Here is a 15,457-nt window from a genome sequence, read left to right as displayed (position 1 = left end):
TTTCAATGATGTTAAAGGTAATTATGATGCAACTGTGACAGTGATACGATATGGATTACAATTATCATCATGAATATTAAGGCTATACGCACTACATATTACACACACACAGACGCTCAACCATGCAAATTGGCGGAGTTATTATTTATTTGGACGGGATACATTAGTATTACTCTTATACAGACATCGTACACACTCACTAAATCACATCCAATATCATACACATCAACCTACTCAGATTTACTACACACATAATATCTTGTCTCAATTTTCTAACATCTGTGGCATTGGCTCACAGGCAAGGGAATAAAACAAATATTGCTAGAACCTATTTCTTGAATTCTAAATATCAGACATTTGAAAGTTGTAATTTTGACCGTCATAATAGCTCTGATGTCAGTAACTTTACAAGTGTAACAGTATAACTTTAGTACGTCCCCTCGCCCCGACCTCGGGCACGAACCAGGGACCCTCTGCACACATCAACAACAGTCACCCACGAAGTGTCGTTACCCATCGCTCCACAAAGGCCGCGGCCCTTGCAGAGCAAGGGGAAACCCTACTTCAAGTCTCAGAGCAAGTGACGTAACCGATTGAAACGCTATTAGCGCGTACCCGCAAACTAGCTAGCCATTTCACATCCGTTACACAAGCACTAATTATGGTCAATTTAGACTGAGAATAGTATCTAGTTATGGTAAGGGGTGAAATAAGTATAGCCAGTTATAAAAAAAGATCAGTCTTTACGTGGCTAAAAGAAAAGGAATTGAACATATACTGTTTACAGGAAACTCACTTTATATCCTTAAATGAAGTTGCGTGGAAAAAGGAATGGGGTGGTGAAATATTTTTCTGTCATGGACAAAGGAACTCAAAAGATGTTATTTTTTCTACAAAAACTGCTGAGTGACACTAAGCTCAGCTTCCACCAAACTGTTTCACCTTTTTCACATCTAGAAAGTCATGGCTCTCTGGGTCAATGGCAGACAGGGCCTCCACCAGTTGGCTGTTGCGTTCGCTGATTCGTTCTGACATCTCACCAATGACAGCATCCAACTGAGTGTATCAGTCTCTTCTCCTCTGTCCTGCTGGCCTACTGTACTTTCCACCACGTATTTCTTGTCTGCGTTAGCATTGGTCCCAACACAGAACTTTCGACACGGGAAACAAAATGCCGTATCTGCAGTAACCGGGTATTCCAGCCACTCTCTTCTCATGAACCAGTTGCAATTAAATTAACATTTTTGGACAGAAAACCTGCGGCTAGTGTAGGATTCTAGGCTACCCTGGGCTGGTTCCACTGTTCCAAGATCGTCAGGAACAGTTGGAGGTAGAGCCATTATCCTGGCAGCGCTTGTAGAAGGGTGGGTATGCTAGCTAAGAAGCTTACTCAACTTGGTTGTGGTGCGGCATGAGGCAGATGAGTAAAGCAGCTTCAACTGTAAACTTGGCCCCACCCTTATAAATCAAATATTACAGGCGTATCACATTATTCACTTAGCCTACCACAGATGAGAAGTGACTCTTCCTGCTTTTTATGGAAACCCAAAATGAGTCATACCTAACCACCCAGTGGCTTTTCATAGCCCTCCTTACACAGCACAGCGAATACACAGATTTGTTTTTGCGCCAACCTGTCACTCAATCATTTTAAACTTTCTTGCTATTTTTATAAAGGACAAAACTAAAACTGAGTTTGAACTGAGAGGGCTAAGCCCCCTTTAGCCCCCTCGTGGAGCTGGGTCCGAAGAGCTCTGAGTCTGAGCACTTGCATACTGCAGCAAGTCATTAAAGCAGAAAGCCCCTTTGCCAACAGAAATTATGTTTCTCATTAATTTAACTCCTATCTCAAGTGATGGTTGTGTTGTTTGTATCTCGTTTCAGTACTGTGTCAATAGACTGCAGGCACTCAGAGCAGTGATTTTGTAATGGTTATGTAATATGTACGTTTGTGGACACGTGTGTGTGTATGTGTGCGTGCGTTTGTGGAGCAGTGCGTTTCAGCTTGTGTTAATTTCAGAAGACTGTATGGGCAGAGAACGGCTGTGAAACTTTTCCTTCTTCAAAACAGCCTTGTAACGTCACCCAACCAGGATCACTCAGGTCAGTTTTAGTATGAGAACTATGAGAAAGTTCATTAGCAACATTATCCCCGTTTTTATGTTATACACCCTAGAGTCCATTTCGTTGAAAATGACAGAGGTGTACACAAGTTTACCTCCCTTAACTTGACATGATGAAAAATAACATATGTCGCAGTGGATACACTTGCATCTAGTGTGTGAATCAATGTACAGCGTATATTTTTATGGTAGGCCCATGAATGGTAGGCCTACTTTTGGGCTGACTAACTGTTAGAGGTTGCCCTCTAGTGGGAAAGGAGAGGAGAAGGCAAAAAATAAAGATGAAAGCTGAAAAATAGGTGGATCAAGTACTGCAATGGTAAGATGATTGAAAAACAAACACTCAGTAGCGAACCGTCATTCAGGGCAGGTGGGGCTCTGAGCTCCGCATTTTTAGCAAAAAGGTTACCTTTTTAAAATGTTATTTTGGCATTAATACGTGTCATATCAGTTTGCAAACAATGTAAAACAAATCATTAAAAATCATTGAGTTAATAAAGCCTCCATACAAACATGGTCTCTTTTTTACTTTCTTGAGTAAGGCAGCTCCAAAATGCAGGTGTTTCAGCCTAGCTCAGTGCTTTCTGTGGTGGTGGGGCAGCCGGCGGAAAATACAGAGCATAGGGGTTGGTAATGTTATCTAGTTGCGCCGTGATTGGCTCAGTGTTCTGTCACACATTTATTCTGTGTTCAGTGTTCTGTCACAGTCATTTACAAAATAGCCTCCAAAACCCTACTCAATAAATTGGATGCAGTCTATCACAGTGCCATCCGTTTTGTCACCAAAGCCCCATATACTACCCACCACTGCGACCTGTACACTCTCGTTGGCTGGCCCTCGCTTCATACTCGTCGCCAAACCCACTGGCTCCAGGTCATCTACAAAACCCTGCTAGGTAAAGTCCCCCCTTATCTCAGCTCGCTGGTCACCATAGCAGCACCTACCTGTAGCACGCGCTCCAGCAGGTATATCTCTCTGGTCACCCCCAAAACCAATTCTTCCTTTGGCCGCCTCTCCTTCCAGTTCTCTGCTGCCAATGACTGGAACGAACTACAAAAATCTCTGAAACTGGAAACACTTATCTCCCTCACTAGCTTTAAGCACCAGCTGTCAGAGCAGCTCATAGATTACTGCACCTGTACATAGCCCATCTATAATTTAGCCCAAACAACTACCTCTTTACCTACTGTATTTATTTATTTTGCTCCTTTGCACCCCTTTATTTCTATCTCTACTTTGCACCTTCTTCCACTGCAAACCAACCATTCCAGTGTTTTTTTTTGTTTTTGTTTTTTTACTTGCTATATTGTATTTACTTCGCCACCATGGCCTTTTTTTATATTTTTATTTATATATATATTTTATTTGCCTTCACCTCCCTTATCTCACCTCACTTGCTCACATTGTATATAGACTTATTTTTCACTGTATTATTGACTCTATGTTTGTTTTACTCCATGTGTAACTATGTGTTGTTGTATGTGTCAAACTGCTTTGCTTTATCTTGGCCAGGTCGCAATTGTAAATGAGAACGTGTTCTCAATTTGCCTACCTGGTTAAATAAAGGTGAAATAAAAAATAATAATAAAACCATGAGGACTCTACATCACTGCCAAATCTAAGGGTAGAGCTCATATTCAAGCCCCTTGGGTGCTGCTGTAGAGTTACATTAGAAGTGCCCTTCCAAGAAAGCTCAAGGTCATCGGCTACATATAAAATGACGTCAAATCACATATCTACAGTAGCTTTGATTGGACTTACTTTCAAAATCTTAGCTAGCAGTTATCATCATGAATGAAGTCGACAATCTACTGGCAAATAATTTTGAATCCTTGTCATATGAAGAGAAATAATGAAGAGAAATTATAGATGAAACGTATCGGTGCTAATCGGCCATTGGATATAAACATTACACAACAAGTTGGAAATCGCAAATTCAACAGTGAGTGGTTTGGAAGGAATCCGTGGCTAACTGCAAGTATTGCAAAGCAATCACTAGCCTCCTATTCAGTTGAGTGGGTGTGGTCCCAATTCTAAGTTTAAGGGTCTATTTTCCAAACTTAAAATGAAAACATTCAACATTGGCCATGCTGTCAATCCAGCATGATTTCTGTCGCACTCAAAACAACTATTAACTCGGAACTGGGAAATCTGACCAGTGAGTTCAAGACAACTGGGAACTCAGGGAAAAAACTAGCTCTGACTGGGAAAATACGTTTTGAACGGTCATCCAACTCGGAATTGTAAGTCGGGAACTTGGGCCTCTTTTTAGAGCTACAACCTGAAGATCACTGACATCATCATGATTCAACCTTGTTTTTTTTTTAGAGTTCCCAGTTGTCTTGAAAACACCACAAATCCAGAGAATGACAGACTTTGATGACAACTTTTTATGACAAAATTTGCCCATGAAGGACCGCCACGCCACCTTTCTGTTCAAGTGAGCACAGCACAACAAGTTGCGTCCAAAAATGTATTATATGTTGCTGCATAAATACTGCAATATGCTAGGGAGATATGTATACTGTAGCTAAGAAAGTAATACTAAGTATATGTTGTGTAGTAAGCTGTTAGTAACCCATGTGCCTCGCCCTAATAATTTGGTCAATTTTGCCCTCTTAATTTAACCTACTGTTCTGACTTGGTGGTGCACATGTAGCCTATAACCTGTTTTAGAGAAATGTAATCATTGAATATTGTAAGAGCTTTCATTGTCTGCTTATATACCCCCTTTATTTATCCTACGGTTCTGACTTGGTGTACAGCGAGAACACTGTAAGAACGACCCATATTCTGAATTCTGTCTCTGTACATTTCAAAAGTGCTGAACAAATAGTTATTTTGACTACGTCCATCCTAGCTCATTAATGTCTTAATCGAAATTACAGATTTCCTCTAATCCCCTTGTCGTTCCCTTATGCCATAGTTTGTACATCTCAAGTGTCAGTGGAAACCACATTTGTTTAAGCAAGTCAGCCATATCAGCTATGTTTTTTTTAAGGCAGTAAATGAGGCTAAATTAACTGTTTCACTGCCAGACAAGGCTCCACTGATAGCCAGGTGTAGCAGTGGTAAGATGTTGGGACTGCTATTGGGACTCTGCTGTTGGGACTGCTATTGGGACAGCTTTCTGTAGGCACTAACAGTTTGTGGGCACCGTTTGTCAACGTTATAGTGCAATTCGTGTATTGTTCACTGTTGTGTAGTGGCGCATAAAAACCCAAACAGTAAGCAATGCAGATGTAGAAGCAATGTCAGAGATTAACAATCCTTTAGAATTAATACATTTTACGTTCCTACATTTCTATGGTAAACACGGCCATATGCGACTAGAGTGCCGACGTCACTTCCGTGCTTACAGCGTTCCAAGTGTGCAACTGCAGCCCGCTGCATTTAGACAGTGTTCTTCCCTCACAGTTGTTAATTGAACTGCGGGAAAACAGACCAGACAGGCGGGGGCGAAGGACACTCCCCTGCTAGTACAGCAGGCGGGAGCAACACTTAGCACATGGTTTCGTCCCCAACCCCCGTCTGCCGTTTACCAGAGAGAACCGTATCCGACAGGCGGGGACGAAGGACACTGTACCGGTCGCCCCTGCCTCCCACTAGCGCGAGGCTGGGGCGACACGTGTGCTAACTAGTTAGCAAGCAAGCTAGCATACGGTGTTGCTAACAGCCGATAAAGCCCACAGAAGAGGCGGGGCGGAAACGGTAGCAAGTACACACCCGTAGTGCCCCTCACCTCCACATACCTGTGTGTACTAGCTATGGTTAGCTACCCTTTCCACCTCCGCCTCTTCTGTGGGGTTTATCTGTGGTTGGAATCCAACATTAAGGTGCATTCCCGCCATCTACTGTACTGGAGCGCCCCTGCCTCACGTACTGGAGTCCTAGCTTAAAAATGTACCAATAGAAGAATAAAGTAGTCGGTTCCTGCAGATGCAGAAACGCCCTGAATTGCGGCCTGCAGTTGTACCCTTCTCTTCAAGTTTGACACCTCAGTTCGGCTAGCAAGAATAAGCAACCCCAGTGGTGAAAAAAGTACCCGGTTATCATACTTAAGTAAAAGTAAAGATACCTTAATAGAAAATGACCCAAGTAAAAGTAAAAGTCAACCAGTAAAATACAACTTGTGTAAAAGTCTGAAAGTATTTGGTTTTTAATATACTTAAGTATCAAAAGTGAATGGAATTGCTTAAACGTACTTAAGTATCAAAAGTAAAAGTGTAAACCATTTCAAATTCCTTATATTAAGCAAACCAGATGGCACAATTTTCTTGTTTATTTTTTATTGATGGGTAGTCAGGGGCACACTCTAACACTCAAACATAATTTACAAACGAAGCATTTGTGTTTAGTGAGTCTGCCAGTTCAGAGGCAGTAGAGATGACCAGGGATGTTCTCTTGATAAGTGTGTGAATTGGACCATTTATCAAGTATTTTTGGGTTTCAGAGAAAATGTTTGGAATAAAAAGTACACTATTTCATTTAGGAATGTAGTGAAGTAAAAGTAGGCAACATTTTAAAAAGTAAAGTACAAGTATACCAAAAAACGACTTAAGTGGTACTTTAAAGTTTTTTTTACACAACTGAGCAAGACCTAGAAAGAATAAGTCCTCAGGGATTTTCCTTAAAAATATAAGTCCTACAATGAATAGGGTGAAAAATAATACAAACCTTCAAAATTAGTACAATTTTCTGAGGAAAAGTAAGCAGACTTAAAATTTTGTTAAACAATATGAAAAAATGAATAAAGTTAATCGCCTTTATAGCTCAAATATTATTATAACATTGATATTGTTAACAGCATTAAAAGTAATGATTACTAGATAGGTCACAGTAATACAAATATTTTATTTTATTTATTTATTTTACCGTTATTTTACCAGGTAAGTTGAACACGTTCTCATTTGCAGCAACGACCTGGGGAATAGTTACAGGGGAGAGGAGGGGGATGAATGAGCCAATTGTAAACTTTTTTTTTTTTTTGTAATACAAATAACAAAACATTAATGATAATATTAATAATAGTAATAACAATATGCATAATCATCCCATACTTAATTAGCCCATTCGTATTGCACAATGTTCAGTACATTTTTCACATTGAACATACAAGTATTTACACCATTTAATGTACATTCTGTCATTGTTAAAGTGGAGTCCATTCTACTCAGGAGCACTTCGAGCACTTAAATCCGCAGAGTTTACATCCATAGGAGTGTTGATGCTCATTTGGCAGCCCTTACAGAGTGGCCCATCAACCTTAAAAAATATATTGGATTTCAAATTGGACATGTATAGCTATTGCACCATACAAAACGATCTGTACGTTGTTTCACAGTAAAAGCTCCTCTGGGTGTAAACTCTGTGTATTTGGAAACTAGAAGTGCTCCTGCATAGAATGGATCCCCTTTTGCTGTGTATGTATAATATGAAAAACGATTGGATTAAAGTGAACAAATAAATCATAATATACATGATTCTTTGAATGATAACTAGTATAAAATATCGATAAGTGTACATTTTCCATAATTTTCGACCTAATTATTCATTTACAAAGTAAACAGGACGGAACTCTTATTCCGAAGGATTCCAAAAATCCATGAACCGGAAGTACTTATTTATTCTTGCCTGCTTCACAGCGGTAAATTTGACAACAAGCCCTAGCTAGCTACGTGTATTTCAGGAAGATATTTTTTTCCCGATAATCTTCAAACAATGACTAAATTACAATATCTGAATGTGTATCTAACTGAGCGTTTGATGCAAGCTGCCGAGGAGATACTTGGAGTGGTCGGAGACACGATCTCCGAATACCAGGAAGAAATAACCCGGACAAAGAGAGAGAACCAATACCTGAAACGACACTTGATCACACCGGGTATGTAGCCATCTAGACTACTGTACTCTTCTAATTTACACGTACACGTTGTATTCTACAGTATTTGAGTCTGTAGGGCAGAGAGACGGCGAATACCTAACGTAGCAGGCGTAAAGAGACGCCTGGGTGGAGGTTTTTTTTTTTTAGGGGAAACGGCCGTTAGGTTAAACACTGAAAACCGGAAACAACCGATTGTATCTACTCGCGGAGAGTCGTCAATCCCAAACCACCCCAACCAACGCGTTTAGACGGCCCTCGGTGGCGAGGGGATCAATAAACCCATAAAGTTTGGGACACACTGGTGACTGAAATGCAATACATGTTCCACTTTTAAATAATAAAAACGAGCATTCAAATTAATAACACCCCACAGTCGTTTTACAATATTCCCATAACTCTCGGAAACCCTTCTCCATATCTAGGGTTTCCAGCTATTACATTCCACCCCAGTTGGCTCCACGTGAACTACAATTCCGAAGCTGTGTTTTATTGTTTAGAAACGCCAATCATCGCTTTCAAACACGTTTTCTAAACACATGCTGATATTCCCCTTATCTTTCATATCAGCAATACATAATATTTCAAATATAGAAACACTTACAGTAGCAGTTTTGCACAGATGCACAACCTGTGTGCTTCGTTGACGAACCACACTACATCCCCTGTTAGCTTACACACAGGTGTTTGTGTAATGCTAGATAGCTATTTATCACAGGTTGCCACCTATGTCTTATAATTAGGTAGGCCTCAACATTATTTTGTGTGAACTTGCACTACATGCCACAACAACTGCCATTGAGAGTACTTGAAACAGTACAAAGCCAATTAACATTACTTCACTACATGCCGTACATTAGCTAGCTAGTACACACTCGCTAGGCCTACTCTACGCACTCAATGAACAGTTTTTTTTGCGAACAGTGTTTTGAGTTATATTATTAGACTAAGTTATGACTATCCAATCTACTCATCACAGGAATAGTAGGCTATTTTCGTCGGTAACCATGAAGGCTGAAAAGCTCGTCATGGCTCACATCAACAGCATCCTCCCGGATACCGTAGACCCACTCCAATTCACATACCGCCCCAACAGATCTACAGATTACGCAATCGCACTCCACACTGCCCTTTCCCACCTGGACAAAAGAAACACCTATGTGAGAATGCTGTTCATTGACTACAGCTCAGCGTTCAACACCATAGTGCCCACGAAGCTCATCACTAAGCTAAGGACCCTGGGACTAAACACCACCCTCAGCAACTGGATCCTGGACTTCCTGATGGGCCGCCCCCAGGTGGTAAGGGTAGGCAACAACATGTATGCAACGCTGATCCTAAATACTGGGGCTCCTCAGGGTGTGTACTTAGTCCCCTCCTGTACTCCCTGTTCAGCCATGACTGCGAGGCCAAACACGACTCCAACACCATCAGTAAGTTTGCTGACGACACAACAGTGGTAGGCCTGATCACCGACAACGATGAGACAGCCTATTGGAAGGAGGTCAGAGAACTGGCAGTGTGGTGCCAGGACAACAACCTCTCCCTCAATGTGAGCAAGACAAAGGAGCTGATCGTGGACTACAGGAAAAGGCGGGCTGAACAGGCCCCCATTAACATCGACGGGGCTGTAGTGGGTTGAGCGTTTCAAGTTCCTTGGTGTCCACATCACCAATGAACTATCATGGTCCAAACAAACCAAGACAGTTGTGAAGAAGGCACGACAAAACCTTTTCCCCCTCAGACTGAAAAGATTTGGCATGGGTCCCCAAATCCTCAAAAAGTTATACAGCTGCATCATCGAGAGCATCCTGACCAGTTGCATCACCGCCTGGTATGGCAACTGCTCTGCATCTGACCGTAAGGCGCTACAGAGGGTAGTGCGTACAGCCCAGTACATCACTGGGGTCAAGCTTCCTGCCATCCAGGACCTATATAATAGGTGGTGTCAGAGGAAAGCCCATAAAATTGTCAGACTCCAGTCACCCAAGTCATAGACTGTTTTCTCTGCTACCGCATGGCAAGCGGTGCCGGATCGCCAAGTCTAGGACCAAAAGGCTCCTTAACAGCTTCTACCGCCAAGCCATAAGACTGCTGAACAATTAATCAAATGGCCACTGGACTATTTACATTGACCCCCATTTGTTTTGTACACTGCTGCTACTCGCTGTTTATTGTCTATGCATAGTCACTTCACCCCTACCTACATGTACAAATTACCTCAGCTAACCTGTACCCCCGCACACTGACTCAGTACTGGTACCCCTTGTATATGGCCTTGTTATTGTTATGTTATTGTGTTACTTTTTATTATTTTTTCCTTTAGTTTATTTGGTAAATATTCTTCTTAACTCTTCTTGAACTGCACTGTTGGTTAATGGCTTGCAAGTAAGCATTTCACAGTAAGGTCTATACTTGTTGTATTCGGCGCATGTGACAGTTTGATTTGAAATGTGATAACACATGGAATACTTTATTATAACGGTGCATTTTTATGGTGAAGAATTAGCTTCCTTGGCTCGGTCAAAGTGGTTATCGAAGTACCTAATTAGCCCCTACACCATCCATAAATTTCACTCCCTCTGCTTTGGGAGATGTGTGCAAATGGCAGTGGCACAGGTGACTGTGCAAATAGAGGAGTGGGGAAAGGGGTGATCTTGGATTCAGCCAGAGACATAGCTATTACATTAACAGAACAAGCTAGCTAACACAATGTTGGTCTTGTCAATCAAGCGTCAACAGCTTTCATTGATGTCATTTATTGTCTTCTTTCCACCAGCTCCTCAGCCCATTGTCTCTTGGGTCTCAGAGCAGCAAACTCCCTCTGAGCAACAGCGCTGTGAGCAGGAGTGGAGCCCCAGTCTGGGGCAGGAGGACACAGAGCACACACAGATTAAACAGGAACAGGGTGAACTCAGGACCCGTCAGGAGGTAGAGCAGATTCAAGGGCCGGTGGCTGATACCAAAGAAGACTCCATAATCATTCCTCCCTGTGTGAAAAGTGACTGTGATCAGGAGCCACCTCAGCCCACACATCTTCCCCAAACTGTGGAGAACAGAGAGAGAGACTCTCTATTGACCAACACAACTGAACAGATCAAAACAGAACCTGATGGAGAGGGCTATGGAGTATCACTATCAGAACCAACCAGTGACTCCCCTCAGTCTCAGCCTCTCTCTGCAGTAAATCCAGACTGTTCTAGAACACAGAGTGAGAACACTGACAGTGTTACTGATGTTTCGAGAGATCCAGAAAGGAGACCAGAGGACACACAGACACACTCATGTACTCAGTGTGGAGCCGTGTTCTGTGAGCTTTCCCAACTGGAGGCACACATGCTATCCCACACAGTACCACACAGTGGTGACACTAGTCACAGGCAAATCCTCTGCACAGTCTGTTGGAAGTCATTCACCTCTACCAGTTACCTCAAGGTCCACATGTGTTCTCACAATAAGGAGAAGCCCTTCCACTGTGGTGTGTGTGGCAAGAGTTTCAGCTACTCAGGGAGGTTAAAGGAGCACCAGCGCATCCACACTGGAGAGAGACCGTACCGTTGCCACGTGTGTGGTAAACGCTTCAACCAGTCAGTCCATCTGAAGACCCACCTGAGGGTCCACACGGGGGAGAAACCCTACTCCTGTCCTGTCTGTGGGAAAGGATTCAGTCAGTCCAGCCATATCAAGGGACACCTCAGAACTCACACTGAGGGAGGTAGAAGAAAAATGCCTTGGAGTGGAAAGAGCCCATGAGAGATTAGACCGTCTTCTATTCTCAATGTAGCCAGTGTTTGGAAAGAGAATGAGAGACATTCCTTCTCTTCAATGCTACTAATTCTACATATTATTGTAACACTAGAGGACTATAGCATGTGTGATGTTTTGCAGACTGTAACTGAGGCACCTCATGTCTGCATTGATTCGAGAGTTGCTTAATAACATGCTATGAAAATACTCGTGCCTCATGTATCACTAGGTTACACTAACTATGTTAAGAGAGAAATATAATGTTAATTTTGGTTAGATCCCCCATTTTCTTCCTGAAGTGCTCAGTGGGATAATGGTTACAGCATTTTTTTTAACCAATGTTGTAAAACCATGTTTGAACACTAGATGGCATTCTTGAGTTCTCTCACCCAGGAACACCGAGGTCAGTCTTAGTATGACTGAGGAAGTCCATTAGACCAATATGATCCCTGTTTTTATTTGACACACCCTAGAGTTTATTTCATTGAAACTGACAGAGAAAGGTGTAACGTATACATAGGGTTTTCTACTGTACACAAGTTTACCTCAAGTTCTTTCATTATGTCAATTTATCATTCGTCAGAGTAGGCTAAACTAGTCTAGTATGTGAATCGATGTACAGTGTTTATTTTTATGGTAGGTCTAACTAGGAGCTACTTCTGAGCTGACTAACTGTTAGAGGTCGCCCTCTAGTGTGGAAAGGGGGGGGGGGGGGGGGATAAAGACGAGATTTGAAAAATAAAGTTGGATCAAATCAGGGAACACTGCCCTCTCTCATTGAAGCCACGAAGTTCAAGGCCGACCGCAGTACTGCTGGCATTGTTTGCCGAATACAGGATCCCCGGAAAATGGCAATCTTCGTGTAAATAAATACAAATTAGAAGACAATCGTGGAACCAATAATTGCTTCTGGTACACCAGATGTATGTCATTGAAACGATAAAAAAAAAAAAAAAAATCCACACTGAGGTTAAGGATAACTTAGTAGCTAATGGCAGCCTGCAGTACCCCGGTCGGCATTTAACTTGAGATACTCTGAGGGGCAGCACTGAGCTGGGACACTCTTTTCACGAGGTGTCCAGCTGCGACGTCGTCCTCTCTCAGTGATCTCTCAGTGCAGTGCATATCTCTGGAAAAGTGGGGGTTTCAAAAGGAGTGGACGTTTTTCGAAAGCAACCATATAATTAGAGGCCAGTCTGACATACTGTGGAGTTTGAAATGAAATGTTTGCTAATATGGCCGTTAATGGGGCAATTGATGGCTGCAACCACCAGACTAGTAATTGTAGTTTAAAATATAATACTACTTTTTAAAAAACAGTGGTGCACATTTATAAATGTATCGTTCTATTTATTGTTATTGCATCAATTCAGGCAATTTATCATATGGATTTTTGTTCATATATCCTGGAGGCATTATCCTGGAGGCATGCTTACACTCCCAGTCTCACTGTACAGTCCCTTAATTTGCGTGAATGATCTATCAACTTTAAACAATGCAAAAATCGAATACAAAATCATTTGTTTAGCATCTTTCTATTCTGTTGCGGCATGGGAAATGCACCGGTGTAGTATGGACATGCCTGCCGAGCTGAGACCTGCCCGTGGTACCCAGTAAAGCTTCCTATTGGGTATATGAACGTGTCGCTGGCGGTAGCTAGCGTGGCCATTTTTATCACACAGTCTACTCAAATTGGGAGGGCATGAACAACAACGACTGTGCCCATGATCCCGCTTGACAAGCACTACTGCCAGGCAGCGGCGTGGGACGTAGCTACCTAGTATCAGGGTGATGCATGAAGCAACAGTACGTCCATCATCCGTACTTTTAATTAAGCAATAAGGCACAAAAGGCAGTGCTGTATCGAATACAGGGTGCGTTCGTAAATTCACTCTGGAGTGCCAGAATGTGCTCAGAGTGCTAAACTAGCAAGTATGTTTCTTTGGTTACCAAGGCAACTACTGTAGCCATCTATACTGAACAAAAATATATAAATGCAACATGCAACAATTTCAAAGATTTTACTGAATTACACTTCATAGAAGGAAATCAGTCAATTTAAATAAATTCATTAGTCCCTAATTTATGGATTTCACATGACTGGGCAGGGGCATAGCCATGGGAGGGCATAGGCCCACCCACTGGGAAGCCAGGCTCAGGCAATCGGAATTAGTTTTTCCCCACAAAAGGGCTTTATTACAGATAGAAATACTCCTCAGCACACCCCTCCTCAGACAATCCCACAGGGGAAGAAGCCTGGATGTCGGCTGTGGAGGTCCTGGGCTGAAGTGGTTACATGTGATCTGCGGTTGTGAGGCCAGTTGGACGTACTGCCAAATTCTCTGAAACGATGTTGGAGGCGGCTTATGGTAGGGAAATAACATTAAATTCTCTGGCGGATATTCCTGTAGTCAGCATGTCAATTGCGCACACTCTCAAAACTTGAGACATCTGTGGCAGTGTGTTGTGTGACAAAACTGCACATTTTAGAGTGGCCTTTTATTGCCCCCAGCAGAAGATGCACCTGTGTAATGTCCATGCTAATTTAATCAGCTTCTTGATATGCCACACCTGTCTGGTGGATAAACTGGCCACTTTAATAAATGGAACACTAGTCACTGGGGCTCCCGAGTGGCGCAGCTGTCTAAGGCACTGCATCTCAGTGCTAGAGGTGTCACTACAGACCCTGGTTCGATTCCAGGCTGTATCACAACCGGCTGTGATTGGGAGTCCCAGAGGGCGGTGCACAATTGGCCTAGCATCGTCCGGGTTATGGTTTGGTCAGGGTAGGCCATCATTGTAAATAAGAATTTGTTCTTAACTGACTTGCCTAGTTAAATAAAGGTTAAACATCTTTTAGAATAATAATGTTTACATATCTTGCATTACTCAACTCGTATGTATATACTGTATCCTATACTATTCTACTCTATCTTAGTCTATGCCCCTCTGACATTGCTCGTCCATATATTTATATATTCTTAATTCCATTCCTTTACTTAGATTTGTGTGTATTGGGTATATGTTATGAAGTTGTTAGATATTACTGCACTGTCGGAGCAATAACATATGCTAAACAAGTGTATGTGACCAATAAGATTTGATTTGAAAGAGATACCTAGTCAGTTGTACAACTGAATGCATTTAACTGAAATGTGTCTTCCGTATTTAACCCAATCCCTCTGAATCAGTGAGGTGCGGGGGCTGCCTTAATTGACATCCACATATTCGGCGCCCAGGGAATAGTGGGTTAACTGCCATGCTCAGGGACAGAACGACATAATAATCTTGGAAAAGGAGAAATGCTAAAAATTAGAGTGAAATAAGCTTTTTGTGCGTATGGAAAATTTCTGGGATCTTTTATTTCAGCTCATGAAACATGGGACCAACACTTTACATTTACATTTAAGTCATTTAGCAGACGCTCTTATCCAGAGCGACTTACAAATTGGTGGAGACACGAGTCTCAACGTCAACAGTGAAGAGGCGACTCCGGGATGCTGGCCTTCTAGGCAGAGTTCCTCTGTCCAGTGTCTGTGTTCTTTTGCCCATCTATATCTTTTCTTTTTATTGGCCAGTCGGAGATAAGACTTTTTCTTTGCAACTCTGCCTAGAAGGCCAGCATCCCGGAGTTGCCTCTTCACTGTTAACGTTGAGAGACTGGTGTTTTGCGGGTACTATTTAATGAAGCTGCCAGTTGAGGAC

The 15,457-nt window shown here is 42.2% G+C and overlaps 1 protein-coding gene across 1 annotated transcript in view; it reads left to right on the top strand.

The window, feature by feature from the left end:
• The first annotated feature begins 7,737 nt into the window (after positions 1–7,737).
• Positions 7,738–15,457, top strand: part of LOC139567576 (zinc finger protein 721-like) — a 30,962-nt gene continuing 23,242 nt past the window's right edge. The window contains exons 1-2 of the mRNA XM_071388941.1: positions 7,738–8,008; positions 10,785–11,755. Coding sequence (XP_071245042.1) covers positions 7,846–8,008; positions 10,785–11,755 — 1,134 coding nt within the window. The 5' untranslated portion in view covers positions 7,738–7,845. The remainder of the gene's footprint in view (positions 8,009–10,784; positions 11,756–15,457) is intronic.

Source organism: Salvelinus alpinus, chromosome 1 (genome assembly GCF_045679555.1).
Source record: "Salvelinus alpinus chromosome 1, SLU_Salpinus.1, whole genome shotgun sequence".
In the NCBI taxonomy this organism is placed as follows: Eukaryota; Metazoa; Chordata; class Actinopteri; order Salmoniformes; family Salmonidae; genus Salvelinus; species Salvelinus alpinus.
Note: the sequence above shows the minus strand (reverse complement) of the source record. Positions and strands in the feature narration are given on the sequence as shown.